Raw genomic sequence first — 24,475 nt, forward strand, 5'->3', positions numbered from 1 at the left:
GAAGTAGTGGCCAAGGGCAAAATAATATAAAAGTTTTGCTCTTCTATGTTTTTTCTTTTATCAGAGAATAAAGTTTTTTTCCAGAATGTGTCAGTAGACTTCCCTTTATCTTATAGTCCCAAATTGGATCAATGCCCATTCTCAGACCAATCTGTGACAAAGGGAGATAGGAGTACCATGCTTAGTTGAAATCAATTGAGATTCACCCCTTGGGGCTGACAGATAAGTCTATCTTCCTTGAGCATATGCATTACCCCAATACTCAAGTCAGATTTCTGCTAGCAAGAAAGGTAGCAAATGGGTGGGAAATGGCTATTGGGTAGACAATAGTGACTACAACACATGGTTTCCCATTTCTCTTAGGGGAGAAATTAGATCTTTAAAAAGTCATATCTTTAACATGATCATAAATTCCAAGGGATCTGCCCCCCCTTTTTCTTTTCTTGTTTCTTTTTTGTTCTCCTTAGGTGACTATTGTTTTGTCTTTTTTCTTCATTTAAAAAAATTTAGTTATACATGACAGTAGAATATATTTTGACAGAATATACATACATAGAGTATAACTTATTCCACTTAGGTTCCCACACTTGTGGTCATACATGATGTGGAGTTACCCTGATTGTATATACAAGTCTAGGAAAATTATGTCCAATTAATTCTACTCTTTCCTATTCCCCCGCTTCCCTTCATTTCCCTTTGTCTAATCCAATGGACTTTTATTATTTCCCTCCCTAACCTCCCGTGTTTTGGGTTAGCATCCACAAATCAGAGAGAACATTCAGCTGTGTTTTTTTAGGATTGCTTATTTCACTTAGCATGATATTCTCCAGTGCCATCCATTTACCCACAAATGCCATCATTTTATTCTTCTCTATGGCTGATTAATATTTCATCATATATGTATGATTTGGTCCCTTTTGGCAGTTGCCTCACTCACACAATTTTAGACATCTTTTCTCTCCCCCTCACTGGAATTTCTGTATTGTCCCAGGCTCTTTCCCATCTTAGGATCTTTGAATCTCTGCTGCTGCTGCTTCAGATCAGTAGTGGATGGAGCATTCTGATCTTTATGAGGGTCAATATAATTATCCATAAAATGGGGATATAATAGTGCCTACTTCATAAAGCTATTGTGAGGAGTAAGTCATGTATGTTTAGCTCTCAGCAAATAGCAAGTGTTCCATAATTAAGAAGAATTGTTAATTCCAGGCTGTCAGATCGTATCCTTGTTCTGTTTCCTTGCTGAATTGTCCTTTTCAATTCTACCTTATCCAAAAACAATTCATTCCATTACAATACTAACCCAGGTGGAATGAAATAAGTGCTAAATGTATTCACAACAGACTACAGGATGGCCAGGAGGTCCAATCAAACCTCAAATGTAGACTTATTTGGAAGTAACTTCAAGCAGTCATTTCCCAAGGAAGTTTCTCATAATACACAGTGACAGGATTCAAAGAAATTGATGTTTATCTTATAACTTTAAATTTATGTGTCATTATCAGACATAATTGTGTATTAATATCAGTGCACTGCGAATTACTATGTTCCTACATTTTCTTACAGTACTGGGGATCGAACCCAGGGGTACTCTACCACTGAGTTATATCCTTAGCTCTTTTATTTTTATTTTTTAAAATTTGAGACAGGGTCTTGGTAAGTTTATCAGACTGGCCTCAAACTTGTAATCCTTCTGCCTCAGTCTCCTGAGTTGCAGAAATTACGGTATATGGCATTATTCTGTTTATGCTCCTATATTTTATATGTACCTCGAGTACCACATATAGAAAAAATTTTGTTTCATATTCAAGTTATTTCATTCGTACTAACTCTGTAAACATGCTCAACACTGAATACATAGTCCCTAGCAAGAGCATATATAATGTTAAGTATACCGATTCTAGATCCAGATTGCCTAGGCTTGAATCTACTAAGCTCTAAAATCCTAAGCAAGTCAATAAACTTTTTTGTGTATCAATTATTTCATCTGTAAAATGATGATGACAGTACCTACTTCTGATTCTGAGAGCATTAAATTAGTTAATACATGAAAAATGTAATGTGTGTGTGCTTGCAATTAGCATTAATAATGTCGCACACAGAATAATTACATTGCATTTTTTTTAATTCTTAAAAAACGGTGGGGTGGGCCGGGAGGATCTGGGTCTCTTTTGACTTCTGAAAGGTCTCAGGTATTAAGTAAGGCCTTACGTAGCAGAATTCCATTTTGGGGAGCCTGGACACCATGTTTTCAAAAGGAGGTGGCATTCTGCTGAGAATTCCACGGGTGGGGGTGAGCGCTTTTCCTAAGGCAGCCTAGGACTAAAGCAGCGCCACAGATACTTTGGGTGTGGCTCCTGAACCGCGGCTGCAGAAGCTACGGGTCTCTCAAACTTTCCACGTCCAAGTCGTAGCACGACGCAGCTCCCTTCCGCCCCACCTGCAGGTCGCTGGATGCCGCCTCTCGCTCCGCCCCTAGTCAGGAAGGTTCCCCGCAGCTCGCAGCGTGCCGGACGTGACAAATGGAAGCCACACGTCCCACCAGTACCCTCGCAGACGGACAGCGCGTTGGAGCAATGGCAGCGAGCCGGCCCCTTTGGGCCGGGGCCAATAGCGGCCGCTCTGCTTGGCGCGCCCTGAGCCGCGGCCGGGAAGGGGCGGTGCGGGGGGCGGGGCGTCGGGGGGCGGTGCGGGCGCGCTCCCGGTGGGCGAGGTGCTCAGCATTCTGCACGCGTCTGGACAGCGCGTCGGTCGCATTATCCTTCTTTCAGTCTCCGACCTCTTGCCCTCGCCTTATTGCCAAAATGTCGCTGTCTAACAAGCTGACTCTGGACAAGCTGGACGTTAAAGGGAAGAGGGTCATTATGAGGTAATTTTATAAATCTGCCTGCGCGCCCGCTAGGTTCTGCCGCAGCCTTGTTGGCCCCGGGCGGATTTGCTTTCCCATCTGCCCAAAGTTTCTTTCACCATTCAGTGGGATCCCTGGTTTGCAGGACGAGGCTGCCCTCCATCGGGGCTGAGGCTGTGCCCGAGTTTGTGGGTTCCTAACCGTATTTCTTTTAGTCCAGGAAGCGGCTGTAGTCACCCTTTGGGAATAGATCCTACCAAGAAAGGGCTCAGATTGCCGGGACCTATTTTGCCCTTTTACTTGCTCCTGAAATGCACTTACAGCCCTTCATTGGCGAATGGGACCCAATTCTTGGCCCCAAAATCTTTAGGCCCCAAGAAAGGGACCTTGAAAGGTCATTTGGGTAATTTCCCTTCCCCCACCATTCTAGACCTTGCTAGACAAATGAAAAATTACCCTCATTTTAAAGCTCCTTGCACAAAAGAATATGTTTCTCAGGATGTTTCTTTAAATGTTCAAGTGTGGAAACCTCCTAAAGAATTGGGGGTGAGAGGATGGGGCGCAGCGGATGAGGCCCCGCAGAGTTTATGTAACAAGCCTCCGCTGCTCTACCGTGTCGTTGGACTTCGGGCCAAGGGGTTTGCATCAGGATTGTGACACATACTGGGTAATGGTAGCGCAGGGTGTGGCTCTTCTTACTTGCTATCCTCCTACCTCATTCTGCCATGTGGGTAGAGAAGCAGGATATTAGAAATGAGTAAGCCTCCCCAAGCACGTGGGGGTCTCTTACTCTGCGCATGTGGAACCGTGGTCATTTACCAACATGGCTTCTCCCTCATCTTCCAGAATTACTAGCATGGTGTATGGAACTTTACATTTATGTATCCTTTTTGTAATTTATGATACATTTCTGCATTCCAGGAATAAAGTGTATGAGGATGGTTAGGTATATAATTGATGAACTTGACTGTTCATGTACCCTAACAAGATTCAAGGGTGATATTTTTAAAGGGCCATAAGAATTTCCATTGATTGCCTTGTGCAGCCCTGACCTTTTAGGGAAGTGGTTAGTTGATGGGCATGTATGTGAATGGTGTGATTTAGTCCCCTTTACAATGTGGGCCAGTTAAGTGAGGCCATCTTTTGGATATTACGGAATGCATAAGGCAGTAGGGGAGTAATTGCTTTAAACGTGAAGGCATTTATGAACTAGAGAACTAAGAATTAATGTAGCGCTCCTCTTCTCATTTTATTTTGGCCAGGAGTAGTTTGCAGATTGCCTTCTTTTCCTTGCTATGGAGATAGACAGAACCCAATAGGAAAGTCCATGAGAAATACCTGATGTCCATATTTCCCCAAATGGTATAGGCCTTTGTAATCTGGGCACAGCAGCCATCCTTGTATTAGATAAGGATTCTCTCTGGACCTTGTACCATCATCCTAAGCAAAGAGGATAGTCCCACTGGAGAACAGGCCAGGTGGACATTGGCCTACAACAAGCTCTTAGGTTTTAATCATTTTTTCTCATTCCCACGGTGCTTAAGGCTGACTTTTTCAAGGAATGGGTCATTGCCCTAGTCACCTTGCTATAAAGGCAGTAAGGAGCTTTATCTCCTCTTTGTAGGGAAACTGGCTTGACGAATTAATTGGGCTGGGAGCACAGGAGGTGCTTAAGCGTCTTTTCTGCCTCTGCACCCAGTAAAATTTCATTTAACACAGATTTCTAACCCTGAGCCTTGAAATGATTGGCTAGTCCTATTTTGCTGATGGAAGATGACCTGTTCAAGGTTACTGAACTAGCAAGTTTGTGGCAGAGCCAGGACTACAATTTGGGTCTCTTTGGCTACCAATCAGATCCTCTACATATTTGAACATAATGACTAAGGACAGGTTAAAATAGACCTTTTGTTTGCTGAAGCTTACAGTCAATAAATTTCCCACTGTAAATTGTATTTATTTAGGCTGAAGACAGGAAGTTACTTTGTTCCCTGATTATTAATGTATCTTTTTTGAACAGAGAGTCACATTGTGGGATTATTATTTTAGAAAAGCCCAGGCAGCCCTGCATGCTCAGCTCAATTCCTTTTTGTTTCAGTGCCTTTATGTGGTGGTGGCTGGCAGTGTTTCAGAAATGGGGCCTCCTGAGTAGTGGCTGCTTCACTTGTCTCCTCTCCTTTGTCCTGTGGAAGGGAACTGTGGTGTTTGCTGACTTGTCTGATGGTCCCCTGGTTTGAATTGCCAAGGGAAATCAGCCATTTTGTTGGGGGAAACCTGACTGGTTAATTATCAGGTTCTACATCAGTTTTTTAGGACTCCCATTGACTTTACAGCCTCTTTGAGTAAGTTTCCTTCTTATTTTTTGCAATCTCATTTCCTTTCTTTTCTCTCATAGGTTGCTAGTCATCCTTTGCTTGCTTGTAAAGCATTTCCCCTTTCCTTGTTTCCTCCTGTTTTTTAAACCTCACTGGTTTTCTCTAACTTGTTGTAACTTGTTAAGCAACAGCCCTGATGCAGAGGAAAGAGAAAAAAACTCAAGAACAGGAGAAGAACAGGCTCCAAAACAGCTATAATACCCCAATTTTATAGTCAGGGACAGTGATCTGATGGCATGGTTCCTTTGAGAGTTTTTAATGAAACTGTGTCTGGAGTCCTGAGAATTAAAGTAATAAAGACTTGATAGTCTTATTCCAATCAAATCAGTGTTTAGAATTTTTATTTTGAAAATAATTATAGAGGTATAGGAGAGTTGCAAGAATTATACAGTCAGGTCTTGTTCACCCAGTTTCCCCCAATGGTAGATCTTAAATTAATTATAGTAAAACATCAAAAGTGGGAAACTGACATTGGTATAAAGTGTATATAGTTCTATGTGTAGATTTGTGTAACCACCACCATAATCAAGATATAGAACTGTATCACCACCCCGGTCTCCCTCATGGTATCCATTTATAGTCACACCCCATTTCTAATTCCTGGTCATTGCTGATCTGTTTCTAAAGTTTTGTCATTTCAAAAAGTTCTACAGGAGTGGGGTTGTGGCTCTGTGGTAGAGTGCTTGCCTGGCATGTGTGAGGCACTGGGTTCAATTCTCAGCGCCACATATAAATAAGTGAATAAAATAAAGGTCCATCAATAACTAAAAACATATATTAAAAGAAGTTATATAGCCGGGTGAGGTGGTGCACGCCTGTAATCCCAGTGGCTCTGGAGGCTGAGGCAGGATGAGTTCAAAGCCAACCTTAGCAGTTTAGCAAAATAAGCAACTTGGTGAGACCCTGTCCCTAAATGAAATACAAAAAAGGGTGGGGATGTGGCTCTGTGGTTAAGCACCCCTGAGTTCAATACCTGGTACCAAATATATAAATGGAATTACATAGTATGTAACTTTTGGGGATTGACTTTTCCACTCAGTGTGATTTCATCAAGATTTATTCAATTTGTCACATATATCAATAGGCCATTCCTTGGTATTGCTGAGTAGTTTTCCATGGTATGGCTGTATCATAATTTATTTAAACATTAATTCATTGAAGGACATTTGAGTTGTTTCCAATTTGGGGCTATTACAAATGAAGGTAAGTATGGACATATGTTGTAATTACTCTAGGGTAAATGCTTAGGAGTGGAATTTCTGGGTTGTATTTAACTCCCCTCCCTTTTTTCTGTGTTGGGGATTGAACCCAGGGCCTCGCACATGGCATGCAAGTACTCTACAATTGAGATATGCTCATAAATTGTATTTAACCTTTTTGAGGGAATTGCCAGATTGTTTTCCACAACTGCTGCACCATTTTACATTCTTACCAGCAGTGTACAAGTAATCTCTGCATCCTCAGCAGCAGTGGATATCTCATTCTTTAAAATTTAGTCATTCTGATATTCATGCAGTGATATCTGAATTTGTTCCTGAGGCAAAGCTTGGGAATGTTTCAGGAAAGTGCAAAAGGAAGGGGTGCAGAGTTTACATAAAATGGAACAAGTAGAATGTGTAGGCAAGAGCAGTTACTGTGTTGGGAGTCCTAAGAAGAGAAGTTGAAAGCAGAGTTGCTGAAAGTATAGGAGATGATGAGGGTAGTGAGGGGAGAGTACAAATCCAATTTTCATCAGTGAGCTGATGCCATGGCAATATCGATAGATGAGACAGATTCTTGGATATTTCTGCCCAAAGGCATTCCTTCCTGTAAGGTTCTAGGGGTAGGGAGGAGCAATGCAATGGATAGCTTGTGCTCACCCTCTTGCAGGTCTTGCCTTTCTGGGAGACTGCAACAGGGAAAATGACCCACTGTAATGGGATACTTGATTCTCTTTGGAATGTACTTTGAGGCTGGCAGGGGCCTTGTTCAAGATATTTAAAGAAGATGCTTAGAATCAGAATCAAGTGGCCTGAAACTAAGCAGAGTATATTTCTTTGGTTATGGGCATACTTACTGCCTTTAATTTTGAAGGCTTTCTTCAGAATGATTGAATATAGAACTATTTCCCTCATTTTACCTTTGGAAAGGCTGCTATTCCTGAGGTAGATAGGGGCTCAGGCCTAGGACATATAGAAAATGTGGTGGTTTTCTCACTAGTTCTGAAGGATTTTGTGGTCATCTCCCAGCCCTCAGCTGTTGAGAGGAAGCAGGTGGTGCAAAGGGAAGAAGGAAAAGATGGAGTTTTATGATCAAGGACAGCAGCAATTTTCTTGACTATTTTATACTTTTCTATAGTCCCTTAGCAAGTTGTTTTTTTTTTTTTTTTTTTTTTTTTTTAGTAATGCTGGTTGGTTCTGTCTTCCAAATCACAGGATTATAATTTGGACAAGCATTAACATATAATATTTAACACTTTTGTGGCACATAACTGTGCTAGATACTCTCTAAGCACTTTACAAATTTAATTCTCTTAATGACTGTGAGGTAAAGTCTATCATTCCTATTCTACAGATAAGAAAACAAATAATGATCTTTGCAGGCAAAACAGACCTTAAAAATGGGTGCTATAGGGCTGGGCTTATGGCTTAGTGGGTAGAGCGCATGCCTCGCATGTATGAGGCCCTGGTTCAATCCTCAGCACCATATATAAATAAAATAAAGGTCCGAAGACAACTTTAAAAATATATTAAAAGGTGCCATACATTATTGCTTTCAGTCACATAGAGGTAGGCTGAGGTTCCAGGGAGTTCAGAATTGGTTCTTAAAAATGGTAAAGCAGTGATCTGTTAGGTTAGAAGGGAAAGATTGTGGTACATTATTAGCTTGTGACATTTGACTAATTCCTTCTAATGATCTGTCAGGTGGGCTAAGGCACATCGTGTCTCATCCTTTCAGGCTTTTTTTTTTTTTTTTAATTTGTTGTTGTCAGTGGACCTTTATTTAATTTATTTACTTATATGCAGTGCTGAGATTGAACCCAGTGCCTCATACATGCTAGGCAAGTACTCTACCACTGAGTTTTGACTTCAGCCCTCCTTTCAGGCTTTTTGTATTGTCTGTTCTGAAGGATACTGTCTGAGCTTGGTACTTGAGGCTGCAGGCTTTCTCCAAAAAGAATGATAGTCTTTTTTTTTTTTTTTTGATTAATTTTTCAGTACCAGGGATTGAACCAGAGGTGCTTGACCACTAAGCTACATACCCAGCCCTTTTAAAAATATTTGTTTTAGTTGTAGATGGACACAGTACCTTTTTTTATGTGGTGCTGAGGATCAAACACAGTGCCTTAAAAGGGCATAAATCATAATCTCAACAAATTATCACATAATGAGCACATTTGTACGATCACTCAGGTCAAAAAGAAGTAGAACATTACCAGAAGCCCCCTCTGGTATTCTATCCCAGTGCCTAATTATTATCTTGACTTTTAATGCCCCTGTTTTGTGTGTGTGTGTGTGTGTGTGTGTGTGTGTAACTGGGGATTAAACCCATATTCTTGGGCATGCGAGGCTAGCATTCTACCAACTGAGCTATATCCCCAGCCCCCGCCTCTGATTATTTTGAAGGTGAGGTTTGAACTTCTGGCTTAGTTAACTGATTCAGTAAAAGTGCTGCTCATGATCTTGAGAGAATAGTAAGTTGATCTCGGTTCTGAAACTGGAATTTTTGTTTCTTTTTTAGAGTGGACTTCAATGTTCCTATGAAGAATAACCAGATAACGAACAATCAGAGGTAATGTTCTTGCTAAATCTGGGCTGGGTTTAAGATGTATGTTGGTGTGAATATATAGGATAAAATGGTTTACCTTTCATATTGTAAAATTATAGCAACTTAAGCCATGATTTTGGCTTTCTTTCAATCTGCCATCTGGTTTGCTTTCTTAAGAGAATGTAAGAATTGAAACATTCTAAATTTTAAAAAATATTTTTAGTTGTAGATGGACATAATAAGTTTTTTTATTTTTTATGATGTGCTGAGGATCAAACCCAGTGCTTCACATGTGATAGGCAAGCACTCTACCACTGAGCCACAACCCCAGCCCCTGAAACATTCTAAATTTATGAGAAAATACTAACTGAAAAAAAATCATCCTAAGAAAGTGATTTTTCTCACTTCTCTATTTTTTTTTAATATGAAGAATTTGAGTTGTTCTTTGTTAAAGAAATCAAAGTTTTAGGTTAATTGACTTCTCTTGTAAAATTCAACTATGCAAGAGAAGGATTTTTAATACCAATAATTATTAAGCTTACATATAGTTTTATAAGACTATTCCAGATAGCTTTAAAAAGTCAGTTTTGAGAATTTTGATTCATTTTTACTTTTATTTTTAATTTAATTTATTTCTGAGACATGGTCTTGCTGTGTTGCCCAGGTTGGGCCATAATTCAATAACTTTTCTTAGCCTCCTGAGTAACTGGGACTATAGGTATGCATTGCCATGACTGGCTTTGATTTGTTTTTGCTTTTAAAAAACAAAGCAAAAGACTTCAAAAGTAATATTTTCAGTCAGTTTAGCTGTTTCAGTGTCTTGGATCCTAGATTCAGACAGAAGCTGTTTTTTTTTTTCTTTTTAGAAAATGTCTACTTTTTTTTTTTTTTTACCAGTGCAGCATAATTGTACACAATGGTGGGATTTGTTGGTATATCATTCCTTAGTATTTACCCTTTCACTCCCCTCCTCCCTATCCTTGGTTCCTTTCTTCTTTTACACTGATTTCCCTTTGATTTTTCTGAGATTCTCCCTCACACTGTTGTTTTCCCCTTTTTCCTTTCTAGCTACCACATGAGAGAGAAAACATAGGACCCTTGATCATCTGAGTCTGGCTTATTTCATTAGATACAATGTACTCAAGTTCTATCCATTTTCCAGCAATACCATAATTTCAATTTTCTTTTTCTCTTTGGTACTAGGAATTGAATCTGGGGCCACCTAACTGCTGAGACACATCCCCAACCTTTTTTGCTTTTTATTTTGAGACAGGGTCTTACTAGGTTGCTTAGGGCCTTGCTAAGTTGTTGAAGTTGGCCTTGAACTTACAGTCCTTTTGCCTTAGTCTCCCAAGCCACTGGGATTACAGGCATGTACATTGACTCATTTTTCTCTCTCTTCCCTATTTTTTTTTTTAATTTGAAGAATTTGGAGTTCTTTTTTAAAGAAATCAAAGTTTTAGGTTAATTGACTTCTCTGTAAAATTCAACTATGCAAGAGAAGGATTTTTAATACCAATAATTATTAGGCTTACATATAGTTTTATAAGACTATTCCAGATAGTTTATTTTCTCTTTTGAGACGGGGTCTTGCTAAGTTGTGCAGGCTGGCCTTGAACTAGAAATCCTCCTGTTTTACCTCCCATTGTGGCTGGGTTTTTTTTTTTTTTTTTTTTTTTAACTTTTATATTCTTCGCACCTGGAATGATGTGACTGGCACAAAAGAATCATTTAGTAAATGTTTGAAGGAAGCTGGGCAAGGTGGTGCACATTTGTAATTCCAGCAAATTCTGAGGCTGAGGCAGGAAGATGATAAATTCAAGGCCACCCTCAGCAACTAAGTGAGACATTAGCAACTTAGCAAGGCCTTATGTCAAAATAAAAGGAACTGGGGGTGTAGCTTAGTGGTTAAAACACCTCTGAGTTTGGGATGGGGATGTGGCTCAAGCGGTAGCGCGCTCGCCTGGCATGCGTGCGGCCTGGGTTCGATCCTCAGCACCACATACAAACAAAGATCTTGTGTCCACCAAAAGCTAAAAAATAAATATTAAAAAAAATTCACTCTCTCTCTCTCAAAAAAAAAAACAACAAAACACCTCTGAGTTTAATTCAAAGTAAAAAATGCTTAAAGGAGTTTTTTATTATTATTACTGTTTTTGATGATGGGGACTGAACCCAGGGCCTCCTGCAGGCTAAGTACATGCTCTACAACTGAGATGTGTCCCCAGCCCCGATTTTTTTTTTTTTTTTTCTTTTTGGTACTTGGAATTGAACTCAAGGCCTTGCTTATGCTAGGTAAATACTCTACCATTGATCTATATCCCCAGCCCTTTGGTTTTTATTTTGAGACAGGGTCTTACTGAGTTGCCCAGGCTGACCTCTCAAACTTGTGATAATCCTGCCTTAGCCTTCCAAGTAGCTGAGGTTACCAGCATGTGCCACTGTGCAAGCTCAGTCTAATTTTTTGATTAAAAATATAATATAATAAATGTAATACATTATAGAAACCAAGTTCTATATAATGTGTTTGTCTTGTGTATATAAAAAGTGATTTAGTATCTATAATGGATGCAGAAAAGTTGCTACATATTTCTTATTTTTTTTCCCAAATATCCTTTGTGGTTTCAGGATTTGAAAATGTCTTTTATTATCACTTAAGAGTGGTGTTTTCAGAAGTCTCCCAAAACACCTATGTATTCCATAGTGAGTTTCTAGGACTCACAGGACTTGGCATATAATTGTTCTTATGTCCAGACTTTATTAATGTGAAAGGACACATGACAAGATCAGCAAAGGGAAAAGACACAGAAGGAGTCTGGAGATTTCCATGGCACAGGCTTCCAACATACCATGAGGGGACATATTAGATAGACTCCTTTCTCCACAGTGAAGAATGTAGTGATTGCGTGCAGTGATTTTGTCCTGAGAAGTCTATTAGACTCTCATCCCATTATTTTTTTATTTGTTTATTTTCACAACTACATATTAGTTGTACGTATTAATGGGATTCAGTGTAATATTTCCATACATGCATACAAAGTGCACTGATCAAATCCAATCATCCTTTTATGACCTTTCCCACCCTTCCCAATCTTTAATAATCACCATTCCACTTTAAAGATGACTTTGTTTAGATACCACATATGAGAGAGAACACACAGTACTTGTCTTTCTGGTTTCATTTAATATGATATCTTCTAGTTCCATCCATTTTGTTGAAAATGATAGAATTTCATTCTTTATGGCTGAATAATACTTCCTTGCGGGGCTGGGGTGTCTCAGTGGTAGAGCACTTGCTTAGCATGTGTGAGACATTGGGTTCAATTCTCAGCACCACATATAAATAAATAAGATAAAGGTCCATTGACAACTAAAAAATATTTTTAAAATACTTCCTTGTGTGTATATACACATGATATGTGTGTGTGTGTGTATGTGTGTGTATGAATTTTTTTCTTTATCCATTCATCTGTTGTGGGGATCTTGACTGACTGATTACCCTATCTAAGCTATAGTGAATAGTGCTACAGTAAACATGGGCATGCAGAGATCTCTTTTGTATGCTGATTGCATTTCCTTTGACTATACACTCAGGGGAGCTGGTTACATAGGTACCCTTTGCCTAGCAACTACCCAAATTTTAGACTTCTAGATGGGAGCAGATGTTCAACATAAATTACCTTGTTTATGCAGTTTAGGAACAGTGAACAGCCTTGCCAGTTAGAGAGCTTAGAGAACATTTTGAAAGCCAAGTGCCTAGACACCTGCCAAGGGTCAACCTTCCAAGCAGGTCCTCCTATAGATAAAATTTTCAGGCTTGCTTTGCTAACTCTTTTCTGCACAAGGGGCACATCCGTGATGACGCTACAATCCTAGGTGGAATATTTGCATCATATTTAACTTCTTCCCCTGACACAAATTTGAGGGATACCACTGACTTGCTGACAGTACATTTGAAGGAACTTGGAAAAGTAAAGGGGCTTTAGGTTTTTTAAGTCATGAATAAAGCATGTCCCAGTAATCCCTAGGAATAACATTGCTTTGTCAACTATATGTATTTATTTTATTTTATTTTTTCAGGATTAAGGCTGCTGTCCCAAGCATCAAATTCTGCTTGGACAATGGAGCCAAGTCAGTTGTCCTTATGAGCCACCTCGGCCGGCCTGATGGTGTTCCCATGCCTGACAAGTACTCCTTAGAACCAGTTGCTGCAGAACTAAAATCTTTGCTGGGCAAGTAAGTACCAGGCTCTGGTGCTGGTTGAGTATATAGGAGGACAGATTGTTAGGCATGTTGTTACTGGGTTTTGATTTTCAGACTGCTTAAGTGGCTTCATCTGTTGCTCCCCCTAGGGATGTTCTGTTCTTGAAGGACTGTGTGGGCCCAGAAGTAGAGAAAGCTTGTGCCAATCCACCAGCTGGGTCTGTTATCCTGCTGGAGAATCTTCGCTTTCATGTTGAGGAAGAAGGGAAGGGAAAAGATGCTTCTGGGAACAAGGTAGGTCCTGTGATTTTGACATTATTGAAGATAAGGTCCTGAATCTGGAAGAGACTATGATGGAAGAATACAAGAAGCTTGTATTTTTTCCTAGACACTTTCTCATTGAAGTATAAAATATAAGTAAGAATGCACAAAAACACAACTTGATGAATTATCATAAAATAAATGCATCTTTGTAACTACCACCTGGGTCAAGGAATAGAATATTACCAGCATCCCAGAAGTCCTTCTGGTACTCGAATGGTTTTGAAATATATGTGAACATTCTTGGGGTATAAGATTATTCAGTCAATTTGATGATCATGGTGATATTACCTTGGATTTAAGGTATTTTTCTAAGAACTATAAAACATTTTCCTTGAATCTGTCTTTAAGATAAGGGGGTATAGGCTTCATCCTCATTTCAGGAAAAGTCTCAAGAAAAAAATACTAAGTTTCAGAAAAGTAGTTATTTGACTAAGTTAATGGTGCTATTGCTGGACTTTGTAGCTAAGGTCATTAGATCAGCAAACTTTCTGAAGTGGCTAGATAGTAAATATTTTAGGCTTTGTAGGTCTTACAGTCAGTCATAAAGGCCATATAGTCTCTGTTGGCTCTGCTGGGCTCTACCATTGTCATGCAAAAGTAGCCATAGATAACCCACAAAACAGATTACTATGACTTGACAACCAGAATTCTATTATTAAATTATCTTTGAGCATTATTTTTTCTTTATTCTTTCTAGTCATACATGACAGTAGAATCTATTTTGATTTATTAATACAAGTATGAAATATATCATTTTAATTAGGATCCCAGTCTTGTGGATGTTTGAGCATGATTTTGAATTTGATTCACTAGAAGGGAAGCTGAAGGCAGTTTTTAGTACTTTCATCCATTCTGCTGGTCTTTAGCATCTGAGAACACATGCTCTGAGGCTGGTATCTCAGTCCCCTCTCGACTTCTGACATTTCTTAAGGTCATTGGGAGTGACTGCTTTCAAGCAGTTTCTTTTCTTAGTAGCACAGGCCCTGGTTTTTGCCTTATCCTGCCTTTGGCACAGTCTTGATAAAGTACTAGGAGTCAAATGCTGACCTAAAATTTGGTGCCCTTTTAAACTGAAACCCAAGATGCACAAACTCTAGGGCTTAGAAATGGTGGGAGGCAAATTGGAGCAAAATGTTTTATTATATGATGAACTGCTTATGCTATTCTGTGATTTATTTTTTAGTAGTTAATTCACTTGGCATTTAGCGTCTGATGGCTTTCAATACCTGAAATTTCAGGAGCATGGTGATAAGTTCAAACTGGATGTAAGAATACAGTGAGGACCTAAAGTTTTTATTTTATCTAGTATAACCACATTGATCTTTCAGAATGAACATCATCTTCCTTCTAGTTATTGGCAAATTAAAAATGAAGAATGAGTTATGATTATTATCGTTTATGCCTATGGCACTTTTTTTGTGGAGAGCCTTTTTAGTTTTATTTTGAGACAGGGTTTCACTGAGTTGCTAAGGGCTTCACTAAATTCCTGGGGCTGGCCTTAAACTTGCAACCCTTCTGTCTTACCCTCCTTAGACACTGGGATCACAGGTGTGGGCCACTGCACCTAGTGGCTCCTTAAACAGCTCTTAAAATGGAATGGTTATCATGCCTTTTTGGTTGATAGGAATAGTTGAAGGACAGAGAGTAATTTCCCAATGGTTATACAGTAAATTAATATAAGAGCTAGTCCTAGAACCCAAGTCTTCTGATGTTTGAGCATAATTAACCATTACTTCATTTATAATCTTCCAGTTACCAATGGTAGATGGCTTTCCATCCTGAAGAGGTTTTAGGGGCTCCACAGTCTGTATTTTTAGTGTTCATGGTTCTGTAATTCTTTGGGTCATTAGTGGAAAAATGCCATTCTTTGTGGTGGCCTCCTTCACCTCTTGATACATACAAAAATGGGAGTGGGCAGTTACTAAAATAAACATTTGTTCTGTGCTGTGTACTATTCTGTGCCATTTCCCCTTCATCTGGCATACTTCCTGTGTATCCTTGCATAGATGCCTGCCAGAGAATTTATTTTGCTCCTCCTGCCATTCTGTTTTCTGTCTCCTTTGGGGGAGCCCTGAAAGGTGAGCTGATACCTTGCACTTGTGTTTCATTTCTTTTCTACTTTTTTCCCCTCTCTCTTCATAGAAGTGTATGTCTTGATTTCTCAGATGCATAACTTTGAGGGAAGGCTGTAAAATACCTCCTTTTACACCAACATAAAATGTTTCTGAGGTATTTTTCTATTGTCCTATTTAATTTATCATCTCTGTCCAAACCTTTCCTTGTTGCTTTTATGAGGGATATGTATGAGGGCCACTTTGCCTTTGCAGAAGGGCCTTGGTAGTCAGAAACTTGAGTCGAGTATAATACTTTCACAAGGAGAATATATTAAAATAAGGAAATGAGTTAGCATAAGGAAAGGGAAGAACAGTCAGAATCTTGACCTGTAGGTTGAAGAGAGACCAGTGGGATGCGGTGAGCTTCAAATGATTAAGGGTTAAGCCATGGTTCAAGAGTATTAGGTTTGTAATTTTGAGGGAAGGTGAGGAATGTAGGATCATGAAGAAATAACAAAAGGACCTGGAATATTTGGGAGAAAGAAACAATCCTGTTAAAAATTTGCTGTCCCACCTATTCAAGGTCTTTAGAGATGTTCAAGAGGACCCTCAGTGGTATGAAATGCTTTTACAGTTATTTGTCTTTGGAGCCATAAGCACTTCCTGTGTTGGCTTTTCATCACAGTACTTGTTTTTCTTTGCAGGTTAAAGCTGAACCAGCTAAAGTAGAAGCTTTCCGAGCGTCACTTTCCAAGCTAGGGGATGTCTATGTGAATGATGCTTTCGGCACTGCTCATCGAGCCCACAGGTACCAAGAGCCTTGTTGGATACTGGGCTGAGAGCAGCTTTCTTGTTTACTTGAGCAGCTCAAACTCGAGGTTGCTTTTAAGTATTTCTGCATTGTATTGTGATTATTTCAATTTCTATCTCTAATTGGAGCCACTATTATGGCTCTTCCTGATCTAGAGAGGAAACAAAGGTAAAAACGTTGGGAATTGTCAAGTGTTTTATGTAGCTTTAGGAAAAGGTTTCTCTTTCTAATGGATATTACTTTGGGAATGTTTCCAGATCAGAATCTTAACAATCTTATCAACTGGTTGATTACTTATTGTATAATATCTCTTTTGGGGGTATCTGGGATTGAACCCAGAGGGGCTTTGACTACTGAACCACATTCCCAGCTGGTTTTTATTATGAGACAAGGTCTTGCTGAGTTGCTGAGTCTGGCTTTGAACTTGTAATCCTCCTGCCTCAGCCTCTGAGCTGCTGGGATTACAGGTGTGCACTATGGCACCCAGCTTATTGTATATTGTAATTCAGCCCTTTGCCTGCTGAAGACTATTACTTGGGTATCTTAGAGTCTATCTAAGTTCATTGCTTTTTACTCTTTCTGTTTGACCCTGTTTATTAGTCAAAAACCTTATCATGTACCTAAGTGTTTTTTGTTGCAGTTTCAGGATGAAAATCATGATTTCTTGGAGACTCAGAATGAGAAAAGCATTTTAGTGATGAGGAGCTGGCTCCTAGGACTGGGAGAAATGGTAGAGTTTTATGAGAATTTGATTGTCTTTGGTCTTTTCTAGCTCCATGGTGGGAGTCAATCTTCCACAGAAGGCTGGTGGTTTTTTGATGAAGAAGGAGTTGAACTATTTTGCCAAAGCCTTGGAGAGCCCAGAGCGACCTTTCCTGGCCATCTTAGGCGGGTATGAAAAACACTTGGATTATGCTTTAAGTAGTGTTTGTGTGGTAGTAGGCCATAACTTAGGTAGTTTATTGTCAGATAGCATAGTCATGCTGAGTAATTGTGGAGAATTTAATAAAGGGACTGTCTATAGAAGTGATGGTAGATTTAGGGACACCAGAAAAGGACAGTATAATAATTGGGCTAGCAATAGTCATCACCATCCCTAGGCCTGAAAGGACAAAGAAGGGAATACAGAGAGGGGAGTTATGTGGAAGAGCCTTCCAGTTAGAATGGTAGTGTTTATTCAAGGGAAAGATGATAATCTGGCAGAAAGGGACCCCAGGGAAATAAATACTGTGATCTCCCTTCAATCTCCTGATGCTGCATCCATACCCACCACCAATTGCTGAAACTCAACTGGAGGCCGGAGGTAAGGGAGTCCCCTGATGTGGTTCGTGCAGGTCTGCCTCCTGGGACAGGTTGGAGAAGGGTAGAAAATGGTTGTGGAGGGAAGAATAGGGAAAAATCTGCCAAAGTGCTCATCTCTAATTTTGAAGTTTTTTATAAAGCTCTTACATACAACCTGGCTGGGAATAACTAGGAAAACCTGCTCCTGTGTGTTCAATATTATGTCTTTATATCATTTAGACTTCATTTGTACACATTATGTACCTATTTTATGTTTGTTCCTAGGGGAAAAGTCAGCATGTGGATAGTGAGATTCTCATGCTTAGTAAAGATTAGAAATTTCAGAATGGATAGTTGAGAGAATACATTTTAGATGATAAAGTAGGGACAAGGGGCTGGTACTGCTTGGATGAGATAGCTTTGTGTCATTTTGCATGGCTGTTAGGTTGCAGCCTCTCTATGGTTACAGGAATATGACCCTTCTGTGAGCAGGGTTTTTTTGCCCCCATGGGACTAGACACAGTCAGCATTTCCTGATGAAAATTGACTCTGGAATTGGCTGTCAACTTCAGGTAGTTGCTCTCTAGGCTTTATGAACCCAGTTTCAGGGTCCTAAAAATCATCCAGGGGGATTCAGGTTGTAGTGTTTTGTTCCTATAAAAAGGTAAATTACTGGAATCATTGCTCCTCTTCTTCACTGGATTATGAAGATCAGACTCAGTTTTTTGATTTTCCTGGAAATGAGGATTTGAGCTGTGTGGCTTTGTAGACTTTCTGTAGACTTATAATAAGAAGAGTGCCACCTAGTGGTTATGGTTAGGTTTATGTTCCCAGTGTATGCATGAAACCAGATAGATAGATAGATATTTTTGCTATGGGCCTATGATAAAGTTTAATTTATAAATTGGGCACATTGGGAGATTAATAACAGTAATGAAATAGAAGAATTATAGCAATATACATATTGTTATTTAAAACTTATGAGTTATTTATTTCTGGAATTTTCCATTTACTACTTTTGGATTGTGGTTGACCACAGGGAAGTGAAACTGAATAAGGGAGTACTACTGTAGCCGTTTTGGTGAAGCTGATATGGAAAATTTTGCCACATTTCTTAATAGTGGAGTCTTCCTAAGCAATTAATAATTTCTGGAAAATTTTTACATTAAAAAATACTTTATTGTGGAAACAAACATACAGAAGTTAAAAGAATAGCATAATAAACCCCTGGGTATCTGTTATACTGCTTTAACAGTTAATTGACATTTTGGGCAATCTTGTTTTATCTGTGAACCCCATTTTGGTCAGGATTTTTTTCCCCCGTCAGTACTTGGGGTTGAAGCCAAGGACACTCTAACATTGAGCTACATTCCCAGCTTTTTTTTTTTTTTTTTTTTTTGTGGTGCTGGGGATTGAACCCAGGGCCTTGTGCATGTGAGGCAAGCACTCTACCAGCTGAGCTATATCCCCAGCTCTCCAGCTATTTTTTATTTTGTAACAGGGTCTTGCTAAGTTGCTGTGGCTTGTTTTGAACTTGAGATCCTCCTGCCTCAGTCTCCATAATAGCTGGGATTACAGCCATGTGCCACTACACCCAACTAGGAAATTTCTTTTAAATAACTGCCATATATTATACATAATTTACTTTGTAAAGGATCATTTATTCTATAATGGTCCTCTTCTTACTTTCATCCCAACAATGTGTTGAAGAAACAGGGACATTTGAGCTGAATACTATCCCTTAGAGATGAGCATGTATTTTCTGTGTGCAGTGATGCCAAGACGGTGTGAAGATGATACATATTCAGTAGAAACTGTACTTTGAATTTTGGTCTTTTCTTGGGCTAGTTATGTGCAGTATAATACTTTCTTGAGAAGAATGAGAAGCTAGAAGGGACAATGAGCTGCACCTCCCAGCCAGTCATACAGTCATGAGGGTAAATAGTGTATAACTCTATAGTGTAATGTACTGCTAAGCTGTGGTATTCATCAGGTTAAGTGCATTAAATGTATTTTTTTCTGTTTTCCCCCATTTTCATTGGTGCATTATTCTTACAGTGGGATTTGGTATAATATTATTCATATATGCACACAATGAAACAGTATAATTTGATCAATTTAATTCCCTAATACCTCCCCTTTCCCTCTCCTCCTGGTCTCCCTTCTTTTTTTTTTTTAAAAAAAAAAAAGTTCTAATTAGTTATACATGACAGTAGAATGCATTTTGACACATTGTACACAAATGGAGCACAGTTTCTCATTCCTCTGGTTGTACATGGTGTAGAGTCACACCAGTAGTGTAATCACACGAGTATAGGGTAATTATGTCTGTCTCATTCTACTGTCCTTCCCATCCCCACACCTTCTCCATTCCCTTATTCCACTCTGCCCAATACAAAGTTCCTTCATTCTTTCTTATCCCCTCCCCACTGTGGATCAGCATCCACTTATCAGAGAAAACATTTGGCCTTTGGTTGAGATTGGCTTATTTCACTTAACATGACGTTCTCTATTCCTTCCATTAAATGCATTTTCAGCGTACTATATTTTCAACTTATGGTGCCTTTATTGGATGCAAATTCAGGAGTGTGTGTGTATACACATTTTAAACAAATAATCCATTCTTTTCTTTAGTAGTGACCAGTCTGTACAAGTGAAATAAACAGCCTCTTGGCATCCATTCCCCTGTATCAGTGTTGTTTTGTACCATAAGATCTCTCCCAGGGTAGGCATCATCTTGTTTATTGAATGAAGAGGGAAATAGTCCTGAAGTGATTTGGCCATTTAAGTGGGATTTAAATGTATTGAAATGTTTATGGAAGGCTAGCTAGCTATTGCTTTTTATCTCTTACTTAGGATAATTTTTTCTCTCACAGGTTGGTAAGAGGTACATATGTTTTATTTTCCTCCATTGCAAAATAAGCTTCAAAAGGGCAGGAATCTTTGTTTTGCCCACTAAAGTTTTTTAAACACCTAGGATACTGCTTGGCACAGATTAGGTGCTCAGTGAAGGTGTTAAAGAATTAAGCAGTTCAGCAGAAAAATGCTATAAAGCAATTGTCCCCAGCAATTGAGTATGGGATGTGAATTGAGACTAGAAATATCTATTTTTGTTCAGTATATGTTTGTACACTCTTATCCAACCTGCTCTAGGATTAAGACAGTTCTGTGTAGATGCAGGGATTTCATGATTAGCAGGTACAGTTGGCAGTCTGGATCCTGTGAATTTTGAGGGGGTATATGTGGAATCCATGTTTTCTTTAGATAAGGATAGGTTTTCCTTTCCTTTTTGCGGTGCTGAGGATTAACCTAGGGCCTTGTGAATGCTAGGCAAGTACTGTACTGCTGAGCTATACCTTCAGCCAAGGAGTAGGTTTTCTAAGCCCCTTTTTGATTTGATGTCATATCTTCAAAGATTTCTTCAAAATGGATTAGGCTTTTGGATTGGAGAAATACAGGGCAAAGTTATGCAGTACTTGGTCACTTTGGGACATTTTTTTTGTTCCTGCCTTAGCATAAAATGTCAGGCTCCATTATATTATTACTCCTCTGGTTGATTGTTCTTTTGGTGGTTTTCTTTCTCTTCTAGAGCTAAAGTTGCAGACAAGATCCAGTTGATCAATAATATGCTGGACAAAGTGAATGAGATGATTATTGGTGGTGGAATGGCTTTTACCTTCCTTAAGGTGCTCAACAACATGGAGGTAGGAAACTAATGCCAATGTGAAGTAGCTGTTCATTATAATCACACTTATCCAAATTTAAAAAAAAAAAAAAACAGCTTGATATGAACTCTCCCTAAAAACTCCTATTTTTATCTTAGCAAGTTGTTTTCTTTTTGCAATTGTTCCTTTATCTCTTATCATATCTGGTTGCTGTCTACTTTTGTGAAGCAGTCATGTTCTTAGTATAGAGGCTAATGTTCATCATCTTTGTCCTCTTGTATAGATTGGCACTTCTCTGTTTGATGAAGAAGGATCCAAGATTGTCAAAGATCTTATGTCCAAAGCTGAGAAGAATGGTGTGAAGATTACTTTGCCTGTTGATTTTGTCACTGCTGACAAGTTTGATGAGAATGCCAAGACTGGCCAGGCCACTGTGGCCTCTGGAATACCTGCTGGCTGGATGGTGAGTCACTTCAGTATGAGTGAACAGAAACTTTTTTGTGTCATCTAGCCAACCAACTAACATTTTATTTTTGTAGTACTGGGATTAAACCCATGAACTCGTACTTGCTAGGTAAGTGCTCTACCACTGAGCTACAACCCCAGCTCTCCAACAAACATTTTAAAACACTAGGAGTTGGGTTCCAGATGTTGCAGTGAGACACTTTTTGTGGGAGAACTCATGGGGTGAAAGCAGTGGTATCAGATTTCTGCTGTCTATCAGTAATGAGATGAAGCACGAATGTTTCTTTTTCATCTAAGTAATGTTTAAGGACTTACTATGTGTTGGAGACACTGCTGTATGCTTTCATAGTTTGGGCTATTCTAAGACTAATATGAAAAAAAAAGACTAAATAGTTGATCATTGTGTTTTCCACATTATTTTGACAGCTGTATAACATTGTCTCATTGACATGCCCGTTTGCTGAATCATTTTTCTTTTGTTAGGCTTTTGGGTGTTACTTCTCGGTGTGAGGCCTTTGGGTTCATCGTTTCTCAGTGTGGCCCCAAGACCAGCAGTATAGGCATCATTTTTGGAATTTGTTGAAAAATGAGGGCTGGGGCTATGGCTCAGCCTGACATGTGTGAGGCACTGGGTTCGATTCTCAGCACCACATATAAACAAATAAAATAAAGCTTTATTAACAAATTAAAAATTAAAAAAAAAGAAAAATGTAAATTATTGAGCTTTACTCCATAGCGACTGAATCTGAAACCCTGGAAGTCTGGGAGTAGGGCCCAACAGTTTGTGTATTAACAGAGTCTCCGGTGATTCTGATGCATGCCAGAGTTTGAGAACTACTGATCTAGTTCAGTATTTCTCAATTTCAACATTATTGACATCTCCATTTTTGTTGTGGAGGTCTGTTGTTGCATTGTGAGGTATTTAAAGCATCCTTGGCCACTAGGTGCCAGAAGTGCCTCCCAAATTTTATCTTTAGAAATGTCTCCAGACATTGCTGCATGTTCCTTGTGGAGAGGCAGGTTTGACCCAGGTTGAGACCCACTCATCTTGTTCTTGATTGTCACACATAGAATGGTCAAAAATGCCTGTATTAAATAACTTGAAGTTTTCCCTTGAACTTGATCTTTTATAAAGTAGAACTTTTGAGTCAAAGGTCATAAATACATTTATAATTTTAAAGACTGAAGAGAACCTTTGGTTCTAGAAGAAACTCTGGTGTTTAGCCTTGTTTGGTCTTGATGAAGGTGGTATTTGTTCTTTCAAGTAACTTTCCTTGGAAGCTCAACTTCTCTTTTAACTCTATCCCTCAGGGCTTGGACTGTGGCCCTGAGAGTAGCAAGAAGTATGCTGAGGCTGTTGGTCGGGCTAAGCAAATTGTATGGAATGGACCTGTGGGTGTCTTTGAATGGGAAGCTTTTGCCCGGGGAACCAAAGCACTCATGGACGAGGTGGTGAAAGCCACTGCCAGGGGCTGCATCACTATCATAGGTAAGTTGTCCTTTACAAAGCTAATACTAGGGTGAACTGGCAGAATTCTAATCAGAGGAAGGTAGAGGGGGATCATTGACTATTCCTGGGCCTCATGGTGTTAGGTGAATCTTGAGCCAAATGAGTGCATAGTTCATGTAGGAGCATCTTAATGAAAGAGAGTTCACCAGCTACTTATGAGTTGCCTTATAGTTTTGGTGCCATTCAACTTGTTTCTTCTTTCTACTTTCCCTTTTCATCTGGCTTTCATTCAACAGGTGGTGGAGACACTGCCACTTGCTGTGCCAAATGGAACACAGAGGATAAAGTCAGCCATGTGAGCACTGGTGGTGGTGCTAGTTTGGAGCTCCTGGAAGGTGAGGTTCTTCCTTGTTTTTTTGGCTTATTTAGAGGTAGGGTCGGGAGAAGTGGGTAGAATGGAATAAAGAAATTTAACAGCTAGTACTGTCATTAGCAGTCATTATTAGCTGGGCAGTACAAATGGAAGAACTTCAGATAAAGCTCTTGCATCCTTTTGAGGAGGGGAGGGGCAGATAGGAACTTGTTCTTAAACATGTCACATTCTAGTAGACCTGGGACACAAAATGCAAAAGTTGCCCAACTCCTGGCTATATTATCTTAAAGAATAGCTGGGAATAGTTATTGGGAAGAGAGAAGGGGGCATATCTGGCTTAGTTGGCCCTATAGTAATGCTGTCTATGTGTATGTGCTCTCTCAAAAACAGGTAAAGTCCTTCCTGGGGTGGATGCTCTCAGCAATGTTTAGTACTTTCCTGCCTTTTGGTTCCTGTGCACAGCCCCTAAGTCATCTTAGCATTTTTCGCATCTCCACTTGGCATTAGCTAAAACCTCCCCCCACATCAAGATTCAGCTAGTGTCCAAGAGAGGTAGCACCAGGAACCCTTAAACAGTTGCACAGCATCTCAGCTCATCTTTACTGCACCCTGGATTTGCCTATATTCTTCAAGATCTCATTTAAATTTCTTAGTGACTAAACCATTGTGCATTCTAGAGTGCATCTATTTATATTTTGCCTGTTAAAACGAAGTGAGCTGTGTTAGCTTAGTTCTCTTTTTGAAGTAGCTTATTTTGATTAGCTTGTCACTGTTCACTACTCGGCATGGAAACAAGATGAAATACCAGTTTTAGGGAGAAGCAATTGATGAACTATTAAATGATCAATAAACATGTCCATTGAAACTGGAATTTTTTTTCTG

General features: G+C 39.4%; 1 protein-coding gene across 1 annotated transcript; it reads left to right on the plus strand.

Moving 5' to 3' along the window:
* Positions 1 to 2,694: 2,694 nt before the first annotated feature.
* Positions 2,695 to 24,448, plus strand: Pgk1 (phosphoglycerate kinase 1). Its single transcript, XM_077107218.1, has 11 exons — positions 2,695 to 2,869; positions 8,941 to 8,991; positions 13,048 to 13,203; positions 13,320 to 13,464; positions 16,253 to 16,356; positions 17,132 to 17,251; positions 21,230 to 21,344; positions 21,589 to 21,768; positions 23,082 to 23,259; positions 23,517 to 23,615; positions 23,984 to 24,448. Exons 1-11 carry the CDS (start codon positions 2,805 to 2,807, stop codon positions 24,022 to 24,024), a joined length of 1,254 nt encoding a protein of 417 aa, XP_076963333.1. The 5' UTR covers positions 2,695 to 2,804; the 3' UTR covers positions 24,025 to 24,448.
* Positions 24,449 to 24,475: the final 27 nt, after the last annotated feature.

This window comes from Callospermophilus lateralis, chromosome X (assembly GCF_048772815.1).
Source record: "Callospermophilus lateralis isolate mCalLat2 chromosome X, mCalLat2.hap1, whole genome shotgun sequence".
In the NCBI taxonomy this organism is placed as follows: Eukaryota; Metazoa; Chordata; class Mammalia; order Rodentia; family Sciuridae; genus Callospermophilus; species Callospermophilus lateralis.